Genomic DNA, 21,012 nt, shown 5'->3' on the forward strand with positions numbered 1-21,012 from the left:
GAAGGTTATTACTCTTGGGTTCTTGGAACCCTAGAAGGATTCTAGACCTTTGTGGTGATTTGTTGGGAGCCTCTAATTAAGTTGTGGATGTGTGCCCCAACCTTTGTGTAAGGCCCGGTTTCCGCCTCGAAGGAAATCCCTTAGTGGAACCGTGACCTAGGCCTTTGTGGCGAGGGTCACCGGAGATTTAGGTGAGGCGCCTTTGTGGCGCTCGGTGTGTGGTGTGAGTACCGCATCTTGGGGTGAGGCCTTTGTGGCGTTGGTGTGCATCGAGCTACCACACCTCAAGGTGAGCCTCTTGTGGCGTTCGGGAGCACTAAGCCACCGCACCTCTCCACCGGAGATTAGCACTCGCAAGAGTGTGAACTCCGGGATAAATCATCGTCTCCCACGTGCCTCGGTTATCTCTATACCCGAGCTCTTTACTTATGCACCTTACCTTGTGATAGCCATCGTGCTTGAAGTTATATATCTTGCTATCACATAGTTGCTTGTATTGCTTAGCATAAGTTTATATATCTTGCTATCACATAGTTGCTTGTATTGCTTAGAATAAGTTGTTGGTGCACATAGGTGAACCATAGTATATAGGCTTTGGGCTTGACAAAGTAAACGCTAGTTTTATTCCGCATTTGTTAAGCTCATCTCGTAAAAGTTTTAAACCGCCTATTCACCCCCCCCCCCTAGGCGACATCCGTGTCCTTTCAAATTTGTTTACCCAGCATGTTATTTATCTTTATGTAGAGACACCTCTAGTGAACTGTGGACCCCGGTTCTTTCTTTTACACTGATAAAACCATCTACTGCAAATACATGTTATGTTTCCTTACTGCAAGTAGTGGTCTCTTTATTTCACTACAAACAAACATCTCTTTCCACACTATACGTCTAATCCTTTGTTTTCAGCATAACCAGTGAGATTGACAACCTCACTGTAAGTTGGAGCAAATTAGTTTGGTTGTGTTGTGTGCAGGTTCCACGTTGTTGCTGACACCGGTAGTGCGCCCTGCCAAAGTCAGCTAGCAACAACCTTCAGGAGTGATTTCTTTCTCCTACTGGTCGATTAAACCTTGGTTTATTTTTCAGGGAAAACTTGTTGTTGTGCTCATCATACCTTCCTCTTGGGGTTTCCCAACTGCATTACTCTGCACAACATCAGCTCCTACCATGAACTAGGGGCACGCCGGTTCAAGTCCAAGTGTGGACGCGATGATACCTTCTTTGTGGCAAATAACTTGAGAGCTTTGTCTTGCGATTCGACCACCGCCTCTGTGTATGCACTCCACCTTTCATCAGAGTCGAGCTTCATTGTCTTCCAACGGTTGTGCATACCAAAGGAAGCATTATACCTTCCCTCCAATTCTATTTCATCGGTTGGGTTCATCCATTTCAACTCAATCCTCACTTTCTCCACAACTCGGCATAGTTGGGACTTCTTTCAAACACCATCACATCGGGGTCTAACTCGACATTGCCTTTCATGAACTCGTCCTTGTCCACATAGTGAACACTGAATTATCGCCATCTATAACCAAATTACAACAACCCAAATGCATCAACTATATGTATATTCCATGATAGCATATGAATTTCAACAATAAAATAAGAAGATAGAATGGTGGCCAAATAGATCTAGGGCTAACCCTAACTACATCTATGTCATTAAATAGATCTAGGGCTAAGCATAACCTACAAATCTTACATAGACATCATAGAAATCACCATTGGACTATACAACAACAATAGAACATAGAATGGTGGCCAAATCCAAAGAGGGAGAGAGGTGGGCGCGCCCTGGTTCGTTCTTGGTCAAGGTGTGAGGGGTAAGTGGTAGCTGGAGGGGCTAGGGGCGGCCCACGCGACTTTAACATATTCCAAAAGGGTAGCATCCTTGACGGAGGAGTTGAACTTCAAAAGGGTATCACCCTTGACAAGGAAGTTGAGTTCACGAATCGTGGGCCGCACCTCGCCACGCTGGCACATATTCAGTGCCCGCTACTAAAAAGAGTCAGATTTTAAATATTTTTCAAAATGAGGTTAAATCATACTAAACTTTTGCAAAAGAGTAATATTTATCGAAATCGACCAAATTTGCCGCCAGTTGCGAAGACAGCCGGAGTGTGTTTGGAAGATTACTGCACAAGTATTTCTAAGATGTGATTTTTATCATCAAGTTATAAACACCGCGGATGCAGGGATACAGATGCATAAGATATGCGCCTTAAATATACCAGAATAGACATATATACATAATACTCCCTCCGTTGGTGTCACATTTTTGTCTAGATATGGATGTATCTAGATGTATTTTAGTTAGAGATACATCACTATCTATATAAAACTGAAACACCTATTTTTAGAACGTAGGGAGTATAATGTCAATCTACTCACATAAATTTTTGTTCTTGGAGGATTGTGATTCGTCCATTTATTCCATGAACATTTGTTTGACGCCGTCAGAACTACGTACAGCCTACATTTTGTACTAAATTCGAGTCAATTAAAAGGGATGAGAGGGAGTAGGTGTTTTTTGCCTTCCTTCTAAGGACACCTTGACCATCAGTACTTCGGTTCTGTAGTTCTCAGTCTGAGTTGACTTGAGGATAAAGTGATAAGCCTGGATGGATGCTATTCTTATGGGTAAATTGGTTTTATGCCACTCTCTATTCCACAGATTGCACATATGCCATTACAAAAACTAGACTTGAGGATATGCCACTCCAACTATCCAATACCTTCATCCATGCCACTTTGTACACCTTAAAGGATAACTGTTCAAGAATTATATGTATTTCGGTGTATACGGTAGTATTTACCATAATAGCCCTGGTTTCAAAAGGAATGTAGCACTTTCAGGTCATTTGGGCACCGAAAAAATCAAAAAATTCAAATTTTCGAAAAAGTCGAACTTCTCAGAAAAATCTGGAAAAATTTCAGAAAATCAAAAACATTACAACGAGTCTATTGTTCCATTTTGAGCAATTTCTGGGCAGATTTGCATCGTTAAACAAACATTTTATGTTCTGTCCACAAATTTGTCAAATTTTGGCTGAAAAAAAATCTTCTCGGAAAAATCTGAAAAAATTACAGAAAATCATAAACAACAATATGATTGTACTGTTATAATTTGAGCCATTTCTGGACACATATGGTCCAGCAAACAGAGGTGCGAAGTTCTGTTCAGAAACTTCAACACCAAATACAAAAAAATTCAGCAGCAATTCCGGGGCCGAATTCATCCTGCACACGGGCAAGAGGCGGACGAGTCCAGGGGACGAGCAGCGGGGCGAGTGCAGGGGCGAGCGCTGTGGCGAGCGGCGGTGCAGGGGACGAGCGACGGGGCGAGTGCAGGGGACGAGCGGCGCCGCCTCACACAGCAGCAGCGCTGGCCGCGGCTCTGGGGGCGGGTCGGCGGCGTGGCTCCAGCGCGAGGTCGGCGGCGCGGCTCCCGGGCGCAGGTCGGCGGCGCGGCTCCCGGGCGCAGGTCGGCGGCGCCTTCCACTGCCACGCCGGCCAGCCTTGCCGCCCTCCACTCCTCCACTTCCTTTAGGGTTCGTCGGGGGGCACGACTTCGGGACGTGACGAGCGGGGTGGGTTGGCCTGGAACCTCCAAATTGACCGTGCTCTGCTAAAAAAAATATCTGTACACGGTATCGTACGTACAGCACACGGTATACAATCATGTATTGGAGAAAAATGGCATAGGTGAAAGTATTGGATAGTTAGAGTGGCATATCCTCAAGTCTAATTTTTGTAATGGCATATGTGCAATCTGTGGAATAGAGAGTGGCATAAAACCAATTTACCCTATTCTTATTTATGTTGGAAAACCATAAAGAATGGGATGGGAGATTTAGGTGACATAAATAGGCAGTGAAGCAACAACAAAAACATTTTCAATAAGCAAAAGCAGTTTAGTCCCAGCTATATGTTCATAGGAGTCAAAGGTACATATATACAACGATAACATTTCACAGACTTCCAAAGCTTCTGTAAGGTGATGTTATGCTAATATCTCACAATACATCATCTTCTTGCAAATACAGACCCCCGTCGGTCTCGATAGGCACAGAAGGCGGTGTTCCAGGTGGAATGCAAGCGGCCCCCTCATCACCTGCAATAGTACACAACGCCTCCGCATCCTGAATAGCCCGGTCAAGATTGATCTGACCGCTGAGCTCATTGATGAACTTAAGAAGGGTATCGAAGTCCATCTCTTCTCCAATTATCCGTAGACGGTACCTCTTCAGGATACCCACGCACAAGTACAGGTGGAAGTGTTCTGACAAATAGTGAGTCCACAAAACTTCCCACAAGAGCATGATCTGATCAAAACTGAACTCCCTGCAATCAAATAAGATATTGGGGTGACTTGGAACTTAGAAGAGAGTGAATGACAGCTAACTGCATTATCTATTGCCGTAGAGCTAACTGAAAAAATGTATTCCTAATGCATTTCATCCTTGTCAACCAAAACATTTTAAAAATAACAGGAAACTGCGGAAATTTAATTCGGCTCCTGGGTGCATATGAACCCAGCTTGAATGTTTCTTATTCTAAGTCAGTAACAACTCGTAGACTATGAAATAACTTCACCACGGTAGTGAAACATAAAAATTTACCGCCATGTATTGTTCTTTACGTCAACCTTTACTTGTGAGCAAGGCAATCCATGCTCAAGGAGAAATATTTTTGCTCAGCTAATTTTGCTCTTGCCTTGCTCAAGGAGAAATAATTTTGCTCTCCTTCATGTGCAACTCTTCCCTTGAACTCTGCTAAGCAATGTTACACAAAAGAACCAACCATACCACTCCCAAGTCGACTAAACCACATCTACACTCACGTAGGGCCAAGTCACCAGCAAAACCCTGGGCTTTGAACAAACTTAGTTTTGGAAAACTCAAAATTAACTATCATCACGGTACATGATTGATGGGGTTCATTTTTTCCATGGCACAGCTGATTACTCTTTTTTCCTTTTAAGTGATTGGTGTCCATTGGTCAATGTTTTGCTGGGAACAAGAGCTGGTAGAGTACCAAGAAGGTGATAGTCTACTTGCTGTACAAACCAATAAAGCTCTACCAGATCTCATCTGCTATTAGGGTTTAGGTTCCTATGCTCGGCCCTGGTTAAATGTGGCTGCTTGACTAATTGTCTGCCTTCTCTAGAAAGGAGAAAGACTAATTGTCTGCTTTCCCTAGAAAGGAACAAAGACTAATTGTCTGCTGCTGTTGTAGTTGCAAGCAGATAAAGGAAACAACACAGGAAAGTTGTCCGAATCCAAAAAAAAAAAATCTCAATCCAAAAGCATAGCATATAGCTACAAACCTAGGATAGCTACAAACTGCTCATTGAAATTCAAAACGCATGGTAACTACTCCCTCCATCCCTAAATAGTTGGGTATAAATTGAGTCAAAATTCAAACCCTTTCTAATGTAGTTCCCACCTATTTGGGAACAGAGTAGAAAATTAATATAGCTAACAGCCTGGCACACCAATTTTTCGGCGTAAAAAAACCTTGCGCTGCACAAAGGACTCGCAGAACCAGCACGAAGTTGTGACACGGCTGTGCAGGGCGGTAAATGCTCTCTGGCCTCGGTGCCAAGAACAAGGAACAGAGTAGCAACAGAAGGAAGCTGGGTAGCCTAGACAGCTGGTTCGGGTCAACCATTGGTTCTTAATGGCCGGTCCTTAATGGACTATAGCTTTTCCTGGGCCAAGATGTGCATCTAAATGAGAAGAAACATATGGCTTCATCTTATGGAGAAATAGTTTAGATTCCTTCAGTTTGGCTACTGAAGAACATATGCTTTCTTCATTAGTTTAGGACCCACCATGCTGTGCGCCCCTTCTTGAATTAATCGGTCCTTCTAAATACTCTGGTATTTGCCAAACCACCTCAGCCAGGAATCCACTTTCCAGTTGTCCTCCATATGCAATAGTCGGGCATGGCCAGTCTTTGGGGACTTGTATATCAACTTCTCTTCCGGTCACCAATCAGAAGAAAAGAACAGCATCACCACTTCTAGACAGCATGTCTAGCTCCTCTCCAACGCTAACACCAGGACCCTGAAAGCCAGCTCTCTCTCTTAGAACTAACATCTGCTAGATTGACTATCAAACCAGTGACTTCCCTCCTGGGTTGGCTATGTTTTGGATTTCCCCGCTAGTTCCGCGTTCATATGACGGTAGGATTCGCCAGGGATGGTTGGCTTATTTAAGCTCATGCGAAGCACGAAGCTCTTGATTTCGGTAAAATCAATGAGTTAAATTCAAAAGCAGCTATGAGAACCGAAGATGGAAGGTAAATTGGTATGTAACATTTGTATAACAAATAGTTCTCTCCAATAAATCCAAGTGTATAAGATGTAAACACTGACATTTCAAAATTAAACAAAAATGTTACCTCTTGAATTGTATGAGGACCCAGCGGAAACAGAAGAAGTAATTCAGACAATCATTCTGCCTAAAATAGTTATGCAGCGAAGGATCAAGAAGCTCCACTAGCTATAAGGTAGAAAAAAACAAACTTAGTATGTTGTATTCATATTCATCTTAGATTACAAGTAAGGAACTGATAGTCTGATACAACTAGTTGCTGTTAGCACTAAGCTGAAGAGCATTCATCAAAAACAACTGTATAATGAATAACAACATGGTAGGATTAGAAGACAATACCAAGGGATTGATGCATAGCTATGAAAATTGGTACATTATTCTAATGCAGCATCTTACAAAGTTGAAGATCTTTAAATCCTTGTCATTTGATTAAGGACTGAGGGAATCATATAAGATTAATGAACAGAAACAACAAGTATGCCTAAAGCAAAGTTGTTTTCATTCGCACTTGATACGCCAACAGAACTACTCCAACAAAACTACTCCAATAGATACTTAACAGCTCTGCAGATCGTATGGTGAATGGATAGTCCATACGTACCTTGGATAATCCAAGTAGTTGAGCATGCATGCCATTCTGATCACGATTAAAATTGCCTCCTAGTCGTTCCATCAAAGAAGCAAAGCACCAAAATGATTCGGACTCATCTTCCATGACATGAAGTATAGGTGCCAAAAAATCGCTCATTCCCTGGAAGACAGATCATAGATGATGTTATAGTTCCAGCAAGACAAGACTGTATGGGGGCATAAAAATGATAGGTTTACATAAGGTTAGAAGTTCAACTTTGTACCCCAAATAATTAGTTAATAAAATTCTATAGATTTACAAGTTAATACTCCCTCCGATTCATATTACTTGACACTAATATAGATGTATCTAGACACATTTTAATTGTAGATACATCTATTTTAGTGGCAAATAATATGGATAGGAGGGAGTAGCATAAATATTTACTGGGTTAGTATACACTACCAAGTATAAACTACCAAACAGTAAAGGTACCAACATGAAGTTGACAAATGTCCAAGAAATTTCCACACATATAGACGTATGATGGCATGCCTAACTCTATCAATACTTGTATTCAAACTATTAGATCTAAAACTCGAAGTGTATAAACAAATGAATATATGACCGGGCATTACAAAATTCACTATCGATCTCTAAAACTGTTGTCTTAAACAAGCATGAGAATTAAGCATCTTCAAGCATTAAGCCCAAGAGATGGTAGCTAATGATAAGTAGCCGAAGACACCTAGTGGACACTTCAGTTAAATGGCAGATGTTTCATTACATGGCGTGCAATGCAAGGCTATATGTAAGGGAACACTTACTTGACAATAACCAAGATCAAAATTATAGAAGGAATATGTCAACAGGATGTCACGTAGAACTACAACATTCCGATTGTCATCTCCTTCATAGTAGGGAACAGATCTATCCGTTCTCACCTTCATACAAAAAGGCATCAAATTGTAATAATAATAATAATAATAATAATAATAATAATAATAATAATAATAATAATACAGAACTATAAATAAGAAGCGGCCAGTGGAAAGAACAAGGGGAAACTCATCCTTACCACGTCTTTGTCAATAAGGCCTTTTCTTTCCCTAAACTTCGTGAACCTTTTAGCTTGTGTCGCTGAGATACTCTGCAAATGCCAAAGGTATAAGAAAAATCATGACTATTTATGCGAAATGGAGATTGGTGTATCTCCTAATCTGAGTGTCTTACAGATGATCAAATCCAAACAGCTGGAGTGAACTACCAATACTTTCAAGTTTCAACAGGGTGCTATTTATGCAACAGGCAGTATGCTTTAAAAACAGAACTAACCAATGGCGAAATAAAAGCCAGGAATTTTTTCCAAAGGTTAATATCCAACCCTTTTCCTACTCCTATAAATGCCTCGCTGACCAGAAGTCTAAGAGAGCACTATGTGTTCAGTCTTCCCCATTAGTCAAAATCACTATGTTCAGCCTTCCTCAGTCAACTATCCACTGTAACTATAATTGATATTTGGCAGATATATATCACAAAGAGCCTGCCAAAATACACCGACAGTTTATGGTTCTGGGGATTCATCTTCTACAATACAATGTAGGCGACACATATCTGATATGTCCATAAATCCCTAGTCGTTGATCAAAAAATTAAACGAGCCTCCTCTCATCAACCCATCCAAATGCCACATAAGAAATACAGCATCAATAAGTTTATTTACAGTTCAAACAAAACCATAAAAAACTCCCCTCACCAACCCACCCAAATACCACATAAGCAATAAAACATCAATAAGTTTATCCATATTTCAAACATAACCATAAAATAAAACTAAATCATAACATATCCGTGTTTAAAGAATCAATAAGTCTATTCAGTGTTCAAACAAAACCATGCAATGAATCAAATCATAAAATACCTGCAACATAGTGCAAGGGAATATGTCCTGGCTGACATTCATGATTTAAGCAGGTAAAGAACAGCCTCAGGCACAATTAATTGCAGAATAATGAACTTATGAACCTTGACTAACCTTCCATTGGGATTTTATGGCTTCATATTCTTCTCGTTTCATGGCAGCGAGGTATTCCCTCTCAGCTTGTGTTGAATCATATTCATGATACCCCAACAAGAATTTCCAGACCTACATGTTCAATATTAGTATATATGCATAAGATTGCCTTAATAACTATCGCAAATCAGGAGTTAAGTATAAACCTCTTTTCTCAGAGCATGATCAACTCCCCCATAGAAAATCTTTTTCCTCAGTGCCTTCGAATCCATAATTCTACCTTCAGGATCTAAGAAAGCTCTCCACTGTCCAAAGATATGTAAACCAAACAATATAAGGAAGCATAAAGGTACTGACAACATGATCATCAGAGAAATACTAGATGGTTGCTGATGAAGATCCTTGAAACTAAGAAAATGAAGTTCAAAATTAACTCACACAGTTCTCAGTGACTGAAACTAAAGACTAGCTTTTGGAAAAGCAATCCTTTTAACTCATGGTGAAGTTTCCAGCATAGTGCAGCTTAGTTTCTGACATTACCAAGGAAATCTAGGAGTTTGCACTGGAGAAAAGGGGTAATGGCCAGTCAGGAACGGTGTTGTTCATATCGAAGGTTTCGATATCTGATACAACAGTTCGTAGGCAGCCAGGAAGAGTAAGGTTTGGATTATGGGCCAAGGCCATAAACCAAAATTGAACATGATGGTTCCTACTTCCTAGAGTCTGAGCCTGAGACTAGGGGAATCTGGGGAATGTATATGTCCATCTTAGTATTATACACTAAATAATTTAACTGTATTTGGTTGTCATGATGACCATAATGATGATGAACACACTATAAATCTAATGCTGGACTCGTCCCATTGTTTAGTTACACAGCATACAGAAAAGATGTATTATGCGAACTGTTACGGAAGTAGCAACAATTACTGCTTCTTTGTCAGCAGAATATGTGTAACATAGAATTTAAGGGACCATCCGAGAATTGTTACCTCTTCAACACTTAATGGGCTGCCTCTCTTTTTCCCCCACACTAGCAGTAACTCATCAGACTATCAAAAGGGCAAGGAAACTCATGTTACACAAAATAAAGTATGCACGGTTCAATAGTTCATAACTATGCAAGGTTAAGCAAGTGGTTCAAAATTTGAACGTTGTAAAAGATCAGATCATAAAAATAAGTACTCCCTCCGATCCGAATTACTTGTTGCAGATTCAACGAACCTGGACAGATTTTAGGCACATTTTATCTAAATCTGAGACAGTAATTTGAATCAGAGGGAATACATCATTTTTCCAGTGTTTGTTTAAACCATGTTTTCAATTTGAATTTCAACTAACTGTAAGCAAATTTGGGTTCAATAATTTACAGAAGCTACAGTTAATATAGGCTCTAATGACTGATGGTGAGTTAACAGATTATGTTATTAAACGAGAGCAAATATCAGAAAAAATAATGCCCAGCTTCAGTTTTCCACTCAGTAGAAGTGGCCCTGGTTCTAATTGACGTTTTGAAGTAAATTTCAATTCTATTTAAACATCACCGAAAGGTGTGTCCACAGCTGGTAAGCAACTGCTTCAAAATGATGTATCTCAGTGCTTCAATTTGCGGTGCCTGAATGGACACGAAAAAAAAATTATGCAGCATATGTTACCTCTACTGAGTCTGTGGGCAAAGAAGCATTATCCGGCGTTAATTGCTGATCTTTGTACTTATCACTTGCTCTGTTGTCCAAAACATGTTGTTGTTTTTGCCGCCCATAAGCAGGAGAGCCACTACTGTGATTTTCACGAAAGAGGCTTGATGTTGTCTCACGGGCAAATTTTGTAACCAGTGAGAACTTCTCCAAAACTTGAAACGAAATGTCACGGCCTGGATCGTTTGATTTGTGCTTTTGCCTTGAGCTATATTCAGACATGCTTGAAGGCCCACCATATTTAGCACCATCTCCATGTCTAGATTCACTAACTGAACCAGTGAAGCTGAGTGAATTCTGTCGTGACATGGCATTTGCCACAGAGGCAACCCCTGGAAGCTCCAGAGATGACAGGCTTTTCTACAAAGACATCAAAAGAGTTGGATTAAGGATTGAGGATTTTCAACAAGGCACCAGTATAAATCCTGCATCAGTAATCATTGTAAGTTCTATTTGGGCAACACCTTGGTCAGATATAGAATTTTTAACAACAAAGTCTAGGTTACATTACAGAAGTCTGATACAAAAGAACTTGTGTTCAAAGTTCAAATATAAACAGATTCACGAGGTCAACAGTTGCTGCAGGAAAGAAAGAGGCCAAAAAAGTACTCCACATAAAATGCTATTGAGGGTATCAGGTTTTTTAGTAAGATAAAGTAAACTAGCAACATAACAACAAAATTGCAAATATCAGTAATAGAACGGTTTGCTCAATTCAAGAAACTACAGTGGGGTAACAAACCTGAAGAGGATCTTCAAAGTCGTTGACAAGAAATACATTAGGATCGTCATCCGACCTTACAACATAAGAGAAGACATTCAAATCAGAAGCAGGAAAAACAATAGATTCTTTCACAGATACTAAAAAGAGAAATCAATAGCATTATAACTGGAATTTCAATCATCATGGAGACATAGGCCTTATGGTGGGTCTTTGATGCTTCATTTTCAATTGCATTTCAATAGGAGGGTCGATTTTAGGCTGTAGTTGAGTAGATTGCAAGGTCAAGAGTTATCTTCCCGAGTGTATATTCATGTGGCTTTAAGATGCTATCATATACAACAGGAGGAAAGCAAGACATACATTAAGAAACTGTAGTTAAGCATACAGTTGATAGCCTTAAATCCTTCATGTATGACGATTTGTCCATAAAGGTATTTGTCGGTTAGTTTTAGAACTTTGGTCCACATAAATTTATGTTCTATTTCTTGGAAAGAGCAATTTAGGCATTGATAAGCAAAAAAAAAAGCGAAACATGATCAACTATTTATGACCATTGAGCCCCAAAAAGAAACCTGATAATGAAGACATGTTGCTTCAGTGTTGCAAACAATTCACGAATTCCACCATTGTAGAAATAGAAAGGAGGAAAAGCCAAGCCTGCAAAAGTTGAGAGGCTAGATAAATAAGACTGATCCCACGTTTAAATACTTCTGGCAGTGTGTTTATTTAATGATTGTATTTAGCTGGAAGAAGCAGAAATGCTAGGTGCAAACAGTAGGGTTCAAAACTAGCTGTAAGATAAAGAGAAATAAACACCAAGAAGATTGCTTCACCTGATGAGAGGACAATGATTATGTACTCCAACCCAAACGTAGGGGTGTGCCTACGGATGAAGCGCACATCGCTTAGAGGCAAGGCCTGGATAGTGTACAAGTTTCGATCTGCACAGAACCGGGTATGTAAAGAGTCACGCACCATCGCTAATTGCCAAATTTAGCATTGACTAGAGACGCAAACTACAGTTCCCTACATTTTTCTATTTCTGCAGTGATTGAACTGGTTGAGAAACTGTTGACTCCCTCGTTTGGCTCCCAACTCTGTCACACATATCAGACCAAGCATTAGCAGAAGGAGAAGAATAATTATGAAGCTTAGGAATAGCACACATCACCAACAAAGCTGTAATCAGGTAGCAACTAGTGATAATTTATCCAAGTCTAACATCCAATGTACAAAGGATAGTATAAAGTGGAGACAAGAAGCAGAAATAGTAACTTGAACAAAAAATGGAAACAGAAGATGCAGTATAAGCCACACGGGATCATGGCTCCTCACAACAGTTGAAGTTAAACAGCGACGGCAATTCGGCTGCTGTATCAACATTAACAGTAATTTGTAGCCCTGTCATCATAGTATCATGTATGTACGAAACAACCAACAGAACTACAGAAGAACATTCATACAATCCAAAATCCTACAAGAGCCACACAGGCTCGTGGTTTCTGGCAGCAGTTGAACAGTGACAATTCCGCTGATGTACGGGTATTAACAGCAACAAAACAACCAACAGAACAACATCCATGGCTCATTAGAAGATGCGGACATAGGCTCACCAGGAAGAGGGATCCGAGCTGCAGGTAGAGGCGCAGCTTCCCGCTGATCCGGCCGGAGCCGTACTGCGTGGGGTGGATGGTGACGCGCTCCTTCTCGTACACCACGTCCATCCTCGCCGTCTCCTCCGACCCTAGGTCCGCCATGTCGGTGCGCATCGCCTTGGGTCACACCAAAAAAAACCACGGAAACGGAATCAGTTCAGCCCAAAAGGGGATAAACAGGCTAGTACAGACATGGCCGAGTTGAGGGGCAAGCATCCGATGCTAAAACCAACAACGAAACGGGGGCCAGCAAATCCGCCCCCCTGAGCGAAGCCAGCGACCTAATCGAGCGATTCGCTGGCGTCGGACCCGAATCGCGCTAGGATTGATTGCAGCGCGCGATTGAGCCGGAAGCGGAAGCAGGCGGGCCCGAATCGCCGCTAGGGTCGACTCGAGCCGTGCGAGTGATCGGAATAGGGGCGGGAGAGGGCGGGCGCGTACCGCGTGGATGGAGGAGGAGACGGAGGCGGCGGCGGCGTAGTCGGAGTCGTCGGAGAGGTCGTGGGGCTCCGGCGAGCGCGGGTGCCACGCCGCCGCCTCGGCGTCTGCTGCTGCCGCGTCGCCACGCATCGGCCGACGACGGAGTCTCTTCGCTGCGGGATTCTGTCGATCTCGGGTTTCTTCTGGTCAGCCGTAACGAACTACTAATTGATAATGGGGATCGATCGATATATAATCTGGGCTTTAGCGTTGCGTGGCTCCTTGGCCCCGTCTCTCACTTGGCTTGCTGCCACCGGCCGATTAAATGACCACAACCGGAATATTTTATGCCGAAGAAATAAGAAGAGAAGAACGGCAGTTGGGACTTGACTGTTTAGTAATTAGTACAAGTACCTTTCTTAAATAGAGTTCATCGGCACTGCCTCCTCCATTCATAAAAAGATATTGTAAATTTATTTAATTTTTTTTTATTTAGACACACTCTTTAATATATAGATATATTTGAATTTAGAAAACTCCGACATACTAATATAAATCTATATTATATTTTGAAATAGAGGTAATAGCACTGATTCATGATTATGCCAAGGGAAAAATGTCTTCAGTTGTGCAACGTATGGTACACGTTATCATTGCTCGGCAATTTTGAAGGAGTTCCAATAATAGCATGGCCAACCGAAAGTGACCACATGCGCAACCACTGGAAGCAAAAATAGTGTGTCTGTGTGTGTAGCTTGGTCTGGATCCTCGAGAAAGAAAAACAACAGATTGGTCGTGCCTTAGAGACAAAGGCAACGAAAGAGATGCATCACCTCACATTAGCTGCGTCGACATGGAGCCGCAATCGCACGGAACCAGACTCGCATATCCCAGGCAGCACAGCAGGCGATACATGGCCAAGCAACCTAAAGCATGGCCGTACATGATTTCTTACTCTGCAAGCTTAACACAAGATTATAACACGAGATTATTCCAGCACAAAGGTCTGCAGATGATTTCGTTTTCATATCAAATCACGAGCCACGCAGGACACAATCACAACAGGGAAATGCTCCCCGTGCTATAAGGTCAACCAAGTAATCTGGATAAGGAACAGCAGTTACAAACCTCAACTCCTGACCGACCGACTGTTACAGGCATCATCGCTGCCTTTAGAGTACACATGGGCATCAGCTAACTTCTGTGACCGCCATTCAAACTATGTCTGTCTGTCTCTCTGACTCTGTCTACTACAGATATATTCCAATTACATGACACGCACGACAATAACCAGTGGAAATCCTACCAATACATCATTATCACCAAACCACGCACAACCTACAGTGAGTCCCAAGAATGGCATATCACGAATCCAAAAAAAAGAAAAACTGAAAACGCTAGAAACAACCCTAATCATCAGAGAAAACCCTCTGGCAACTCTTGTTATGTCGTGAAGAAAGACCATAGCGTTTTCCCGATTGATCTGCTCCGCTTTGCTGAATCATCCTCGTCCTCATCCTCTTCCTCGTCATCTTCGTCAACCACGAGCTCGCTTCCTGATGGTGTCGCAGGCATCACCTCTGCAATCGCAGCTTGACCATCAACAACATCACCATACTCCTCACCAGCACGAGCATCGGCTTCAACAGTTTCAGCCTAACACCAAGAAAACAGTTAACCCAGTTAAGCCAAGGATCCCAGGCGTCTCATGGATGTAGAGGATAGGAAGCACAAGACTATACCTGGGAGAACTCTTGCAACTGCGATGCACCGTCAGCTGATTCAGAGGCCATCTTGCTAGCAGTAGGTTCCTCAACTTTAGAGGTTCCTTCCGTATCATCAGCAGCAGCTTCTGCCGCCTGCTTTGTTCCGGTCTTCGAAGTTTTCTTTTTGTCGGTTGGAGCTGCCTTTGCACTTCTCCATGATATGATGCAAAGCAACAATATTTATTTACTCCACAATTCAATAATAAACAGACAGAAAGGACAACCAAGAGCAAAAAAAGGAAATTAATGTAACTTACACTGTAGTGCGTCTCAAGTTGTAGCGTTTTTCCCCTGGGGCTTGCGTCGAAGGGCCAGCCGCTTGCCGCCTCTTGCTGCGACGCTGCCCACCAACTGAAACACTTTCAGACTGTGCTTCACTGACTTCTTCATCTTGCTCACTAATTGCGACTCCAGCAAGGCGCCGCTTCCTTGTGCCACCAACAGTAACTGAATCTTCCTGATCGTCATTCTTCTCGTCAAAGTCCTCACCAAGTATTGCTTTAGCATCTGCAACTACCGCAGCAACAGAATTTGTCCTTTTCACACCTTTTGGTCTACCCCTCCGATTTGGTTGGCGCCGTCCTTGCTTAGATGTTTCAGGTTGCAATTCTACTTCTTCAGGGGGAGCTGTTGAGTCGTTTCCATTTTGGTCTACAGAGGTAATTGTTGTGTCAACTGCCATGTCATTAGCGCCACCAAATGACTGAGCTTCATTATCTGCAAACCCAGCAGAAGGCTCCATCTGCACATCCTCTGCTATATCAAGCCTCTCAGATTCTTCATTCCCCCTTGCTCCAGTGTCAGCACGGAGATCCTCAGCTTCAAACGAATTATTTGCTACCTGATAGACAGGAGTTGGCTCATAATCTTCACTAGGCGATGCTTCCTCTAGTCTTTCACCAAAAGGAATGTTTCTTTCCTCTTCCTGTTCCGATGATTGCTCAGTCTTTTTCCTAGGAGAAAACTTGAAAAGCCTCGAACACTTCTGCAACAATGAGAAACCACCAGCTGAATTAACACGCATTCCCGTGTCTTCAGCCAAGGTATCAGTGTTCGGGGAACGATCATCTCCCTCAACAGCCAAACTTGGGATGTCGATATCAGCATTGTCTAGATCACCAAAGCCCTCAAAAATAGAAACCCCGCAGCTTTTGCAAACCTTGTATTTTTCAAACATAGCGATGAGGTTATCCCTCTCCGAGATGTATGCTTCTCGACGAGCTTTCAGACTCTTGCTGAGTTCATTTAGACTATCAATGTCTTTCCTAATATCTGCCTTGTCTGTTTCCAATTTTTGCTTCTCCTCCACTAGGACATCTCTTTCCCTCTGGAACTGTTGTTTCTCCAATATTATCTTCTGAATCTTGGACTCATTCAAATCGATAGCATGCTTTAGTTGATCTTCTATAAAATCCCTTTTCTTATTTAACTCATTCTCCTTCTCTTCCAGTTCCTTCTCTTTCTTTGCTAGTCTGTTCTCCATCTCCATCTCCAGTTCATGGCGATGGAGCTGCAAATTACGCTCAAGATCAGCACGTTCTTTCTTCAGAACTTCATCGATCTCCTCACGTTGGTGTTTTACATCATCCAACAGAGCTTTTTCCTTGAGTGCAAGATTTTCTTGCCTCTCCCTGTATTTTGCTTCCATTTCATCTTGGGCATCCTTGAATCTCTTCTCTTCACTGTCACGCCACCTTTCAAGATGTGTTTTTTCATTCTTGAGATTCTTCGCCTCCTCTTCTAGCCGAGCTCTTTTCTCATCAAGCTGCTCCCACTCTTCTTCAAACTTCTGTCGCTGCTTCCTCAAATCTTCAGTTTCCTCAGAGAGGGAGTTGCTTCGCATTCTGTACTCATCAATCTCCTTCTTCAGTTGTTCTGTCAGAAGGCTATGCTCTTGCCTCTCTTCCTCTGTTATTTTCAAATTGTTTTGCTCCTCTAAAATTTTCTTCTTCTCAGCTTCTATTGTGGCCTTCAGGCTTTCAATATCAGATACGCACATCTCAGCCTGCTTTCGTTCACGCTCCAATTGCAGCTTTTCTTCCGCTAACTTTTTGTCTTCAGTTTTCAGTGACTCGTCCCACTTCTTCAGAGCTTTGGACTTGGTATCAAGGTCATTCTGCAGTTCTGCCAGTTTTTTCTTCCTTCCATCTAATGCTTGCTCACTTTTAGAAATTTTGTCCTCCCGGGACCTGAGCACTTTTTCCTTCTGCACCAAATCAGCTTCTCTGTGTTTCATCTTCTCATCAAAAGATTTCTTCTCACTCTCCAGCTCTAATTCAAAATTTCGTCTTTCTGATTCAAGCTTCACTTTGTGATCCTCGACAAGCTTCTGAAGACCCATCTGAAATAGAAAAATTGCTGATAAGATCAGATCACCGACAAAAGTGCGTGTAAGGAAGTACACATTACATGCTGCACCGAAAATGTTCAGACAGAGATGTTTATAACATGCATGTTTGTAGCTGGCAAGCATAATAAGATATAGAATAGGGCATCTGTATGAAAAGCTCCATGGGTAGGAAAACACAGGCTAGTGGCCAACAAGCCAATTCAGACCTCACAAGGTCAGCAAGTGACATAGCATATTCAAAGCTGAGCATAACATGAAAGCTACACAACATAAAATTAAGGAAAAAACTCAAGAAGAACATAAAATATCAAAAATAAATATTTAGTATGTCAGTCAATTTCGCCCAAGGTAAACATGCTTGACCTGGGACCATCACCAAACAAATGTAACAGCGGCATAATTGTACACATTTATTGATAACACCACATACAGAGAACACAACCTATCAGTGCATTACACTTACTTTTTCTCTTGCACTAGCTTTTTCTTCCCTCTCAGATAACATCCTCTCTCTTTCTTCCAAAGCCTTACGCTTTGAGTCAGCATCCTGCAAATGAATAGGAAATTAACAACATACATCTTTCGATTTTACTATCTACTCAACATAAGCCAGAATAAGGAGAAAAGAATAAGGCAAGTCCAGTCACTGTGCTACCTTTTCTTGTGAGCGTAATTCATTTAGCCTTTTGGTAATATCCTCCTCCTTTGCTTTCAAAGTAAGTTTAGTGGACTCCACTATCTTTTTTGCCTCCTCCAGTTCTCCCTGCTTTACCTTACAGAGTTTGTCGTTCTCATTTGCTCTCTCCTCTCGGTCATTTACCGATCTCTGCAAATCAACAAGTCTACTCTGACTCTCTTTAAGCTTTTTCTCCCAGTCCTGCAGAGAATCCTCCTGCTCCTTGAGTTGCTTCTCTCGGGACTTCCTCCTAGACGTGCCAAAACGATGAAACATGATATAATTGTCTGTATAGCGCAATATGAAGTAGAGAGATGAGAAAGAAAATTGCCATACTCGGTCTCAAAATATAGCTTCTCCTTCTCCATCCTACGTTGACGAGTTTCTACCTCCTCTAAATCGCGGTCAGCCTGTGACTTCTTACGGTTAGCCTCTGCAAGCTTCGCATCTGCAGCATGGAGCTTTGCCTCGATTTCCAAGGATTTTTCCTCCAAATTAGCCTCGAGAGATTGAGCATCAGACATCTTCTTCTGAGACGTAAACTTCACCAGAGCTATCTCTTCACGAATTTCACGTACTGCCTTTTCAAGCTGCATATTCAAACAAACAAAAGGCCATAAGGAAAACCAGAAGGGAAACAGTGAAGCACATAATCAGAAAACTAGTTCCAGGGAAGAGTGCCAACATGCCAATCGGAAGAACAGAATTGAAAATGTGGTATAATGCCAGGTATGACCATGATGACTATGATGAATACAGCCTCTAAAACTCCTACCAACTAATTGAGTCTATAAGAGCTATTTTGAAAACCTTTCAAGAATTAAATACCTACTTAAAATGCTGTATAACTCATTGATTCTCTGCTATTAGCAGTGTTAGCAGACACAGGTAAAAAAAGAACATGAAAGTAAGAGACATAGACCCAGAAACATACATCAGCTACGCATTGTTTCTCAACACCCAGTGCTTTCCGCATATTTTCTTCTCGCCTTTCATACTCTGATATAGCATTCAAGTGCGCAGCTTGCTCCCGCTTCAAAATCTCCTCTTTCTGTGCGAGTACCTGGCTGACTTCATCAAGCTTGGCTGCCCACTCTTTCTTCTCAATCAAAAGCAGCCCCATGTTGTACTGATACTCATGTAACTGCAAAACATACACACCAAGGGTATGGTCAAAGTACGAAGAGAAAGGTTAATGTCCTGACGGAGAAACCCTGTGATGAGGGAATAGATAAAAAGCGTGAAGAGAAATCCAAGTTACGGAAAGTGCAGGCAGCAGAAAATTAAAGTTTCACATAATACCTTTCACCTATGCATAAACAATCACCTCTATGCTATTATTTTCAAATGGCAGAAGGCACTAGCTATAGCTTACAGTCCTTTCTATACTGGAGGAACCCAAACATAATGACAACTAACTAGACTGAGAACTGTGTTTGGTATATGAAGGACCCATTGCAGTGCTTCAGTTCAGGAGAGTATGGACAAAGCAGCGAGAAAATTTGAGTTGTTCCATGGGACACATGAATATATGATTCTTTTAAGAACCAGCAAAGAGTAAACCAACTTTGGAGCCTTGAGATATTTATTTTGGTCAGGGTAACAACAATGTTAACCCTAGGTTATCAAATGCTGGACGGTTTACTTGGAGCAATTGATGATTTAAATAAATGCTGTTGCTTTTACTTCTCAGACGCTCAAAACATGTTATAAAAAAAAGGACAGTACAGGTAATAGTTGGCCTAGTTTGAAACAGCTCGAAATAGAAGTGCAAGTGAGTAAAGGAACATATGCCCAAAATTAGATTCGGAAGGTGCGTCAACAGATAAAAGAAACGGAAGGATTGGGCGGGCCGAACCTCCTCCTCGAGCTCGGCGGCTCGCTGCGAAGTCCCCTTGGCCTTGCCAAGGGGCGCGGACGCGGGCGGGGCGCCGCCGCCGGCGCGCTGGTTGGACGGGGACGGCGTGGACCACCCGTTCCAGCCCACTTTGCCCTGCGGAGTAAACATCACCACGGCTTCTTCTTCTTGCTCCCAGCTCCTCCTCCACGGCGCGTCAAAAGGAGCGAGGCGCCTCTCCCAATCTGCAGTCCCGAAGGGCCAAGAAAAGCGCACAGGTTATTAGACGACCGGGGCACAAAACCCTAATTCGCCGAGGAAACCCAGCAAGAAAACCCTAATCCGCAAGAAACGGGGAGGAACCCGGCCCCGGAGCCGCAAGGAAGGCACCGCATTAGCAGACGCCGGGAAAGGACGACCCCGTGCGAAAGGTCCGGAATTTGAAACCCTGGAAGCACCAAGAAACCTCCCGAGAAAGGAGCTGCGGGGGAAGGAAGGAACGGATCTGCGGGGAGGGCGCTCACCGGGAGGTGGCCGGCGCGGCGGCGCGGTGGAGGGCGGCTCTCCGGGCTCGCGAGGGGCCGGGGGCTGGGTTGGGTAAGTGCGTCGTGCGGCTGGCTGCGGTCAGATTTGGGAAAGGCAGCAGCCGGGAGGGAGCGGGGGAGAGAGAAGGCGGAGGCGGGCGGGGGGCTAGCTGTAAATTCGCAGGGGCTAAAAAGCGGTGCTGAGCGAGGAGGAGCGTGCGGTGCGGCAAATGACCACGTTGCCCCTCCTGGTTTATTTGTTTGTGGTTTGGACTTTGGATTCGATGGGGTAATCATGGAGCTCCCACTTGGCCTACTCCCATTGGACGGTTTACCTTCACCAAACTGGAGTACAAGCATAACAAGGGCATCGAGTTTTTGGCTGACAGCCTGACACGGGGGCCTAAATTTTAGGCACTAGTAGTAGTGAGGAATAG

The 21,012-nt window shown here is 42.7% G+C and overlaps 2 protein-coding genes across 2 annotated transcripts; both read right to left on the reverse strand.

Annotated features, from left to right (window-relative positions):
• Window positions 1-3,874: 3,874 nt before the first annotated feature.
• Window positions 3,875-13,656, reverse strand: LOC127306465 (uncharacterized). Its single transcript, XM_051337102.2, has 15 exons — window positions 13,444-13,656; window positions 12,961-13,119; window positions 12,378-12,444; window positions 12,181-12,288; window positions 11,920-12,004; window positions 11,366-11,420; window positions 10,582-10,983; window positions 9,919-9,978; window positions 9,133-9,231; window positions 8,948-9,058; window positions 7,991-8,062; window positions 7,740-7,856; window positions 6,943-7,092; window positions 6,409-6,509; window positions 3,875-4,344 (listed from the first exon to the last, which is right to left on the reverse strand). The coding sequence occupies exons 1-15, from the start codon at window positions 13,570-13,572 to the stop codon at window positions 4,017-4,019; spliced, it is 2,043 nt and encodes a 680-aa protein (XP_051193062.1). The 5' UTR covers window positions 13,573-13,656; the 3' UTR covers window positions 3,875-4,016.
• Window positions 13,657-14,506: 850 nt separating this feature from the next.
• On the reverse strand, window positions 14,507-20,719 carry LOC127306464 (nuclear matrix constituent protein 1a). Its single transcript, XM_051337101.2, has 9 exons — window positions 20,576-20,719; window positions 20,073-20,296; window positions 19,149-19,358; window positions 18,551-18,804; window positions 18,194-18,464; window positions 18,002-18,085; window positions 15,446-17,529; window positions 15,165-15,336; window positions 14,507-15,078 (listed from the first exon to the last, which is right to left on the reverse strand). The coding sequence occupies exons 2-9, from the start codon at window positions 20,220-20,222 to the stop codon at window positions 14,866-14,868; spliced, it is 3,438 nt and encodes a 1,145-aa protein (XP_051193061.1). The 5' UTR covers window positions 20,223-20,296; window positions 20,576-20,719; the 3' UTR covers window positions 14,507-14,865.
• Between the last annotated feature and the right edge of the window lie 293 nt (window positions 20,720-21,012).

The sequence above is a fragment of the Lolium perenne genome, chromosome 6 (genome assembly GCF_019359855.2).
Source record: "Lolium perenne isolate Kyuss_39 chromosome 6, Kyuss_2.0, whole genome shotgun sequence".
Classification (NCBI taxonomy): Eukaryota; Viridiplantae; Streptophyta; class Magnoliopsida; order Poales; family Poaceae; genus Lolium; species Lolium perenne.

Coding starts and splice junctions, on each gene's coding strand:
- LOC127306464 (XM_051337101.2), bottom strand. CDS start 20,222: ATGTTTACTCCGCAGGGCAAAGTGGGCTGGAACGGGTGGTCCACGCCG. Junction 18,465..18,550: donor AAGCTATATTTTGAGACCGA/GTATGGCAATTT, acceptor TGGCACGTCTAG/GAGGAAGTCCCGAGAGAAGC. Junction 17,530..18,001: donor AAGCTAGTGCAAGAGAAAAA/GTAAGTGTAATG, acceptor TTTCTATTTCAG/ATGGGTCTTCAGAAGCTTGT.
- LOC127306465 (XM_051337102.2), bottom strand. CDS start 13,572: ATGCGTGGCGACGCGGCAGCAGCAGACGCCGAGGCGGCGGCGTGGCAC. Junction 10,984..11,365: donor ACTTTGAAGATCCTCTTCAG/GTTTGTTACCCC, acceptor ATGTCTTTGTAG/AAAAGCCTGTCATCTCTGGA. Junction 9,232..9,918: donor GCCCATTAAGTGTTGAAGAG/GTAACAATTCTC, acceptor ATCTTTGGACAG/TGGAGAGCTTTCTTAGATCC.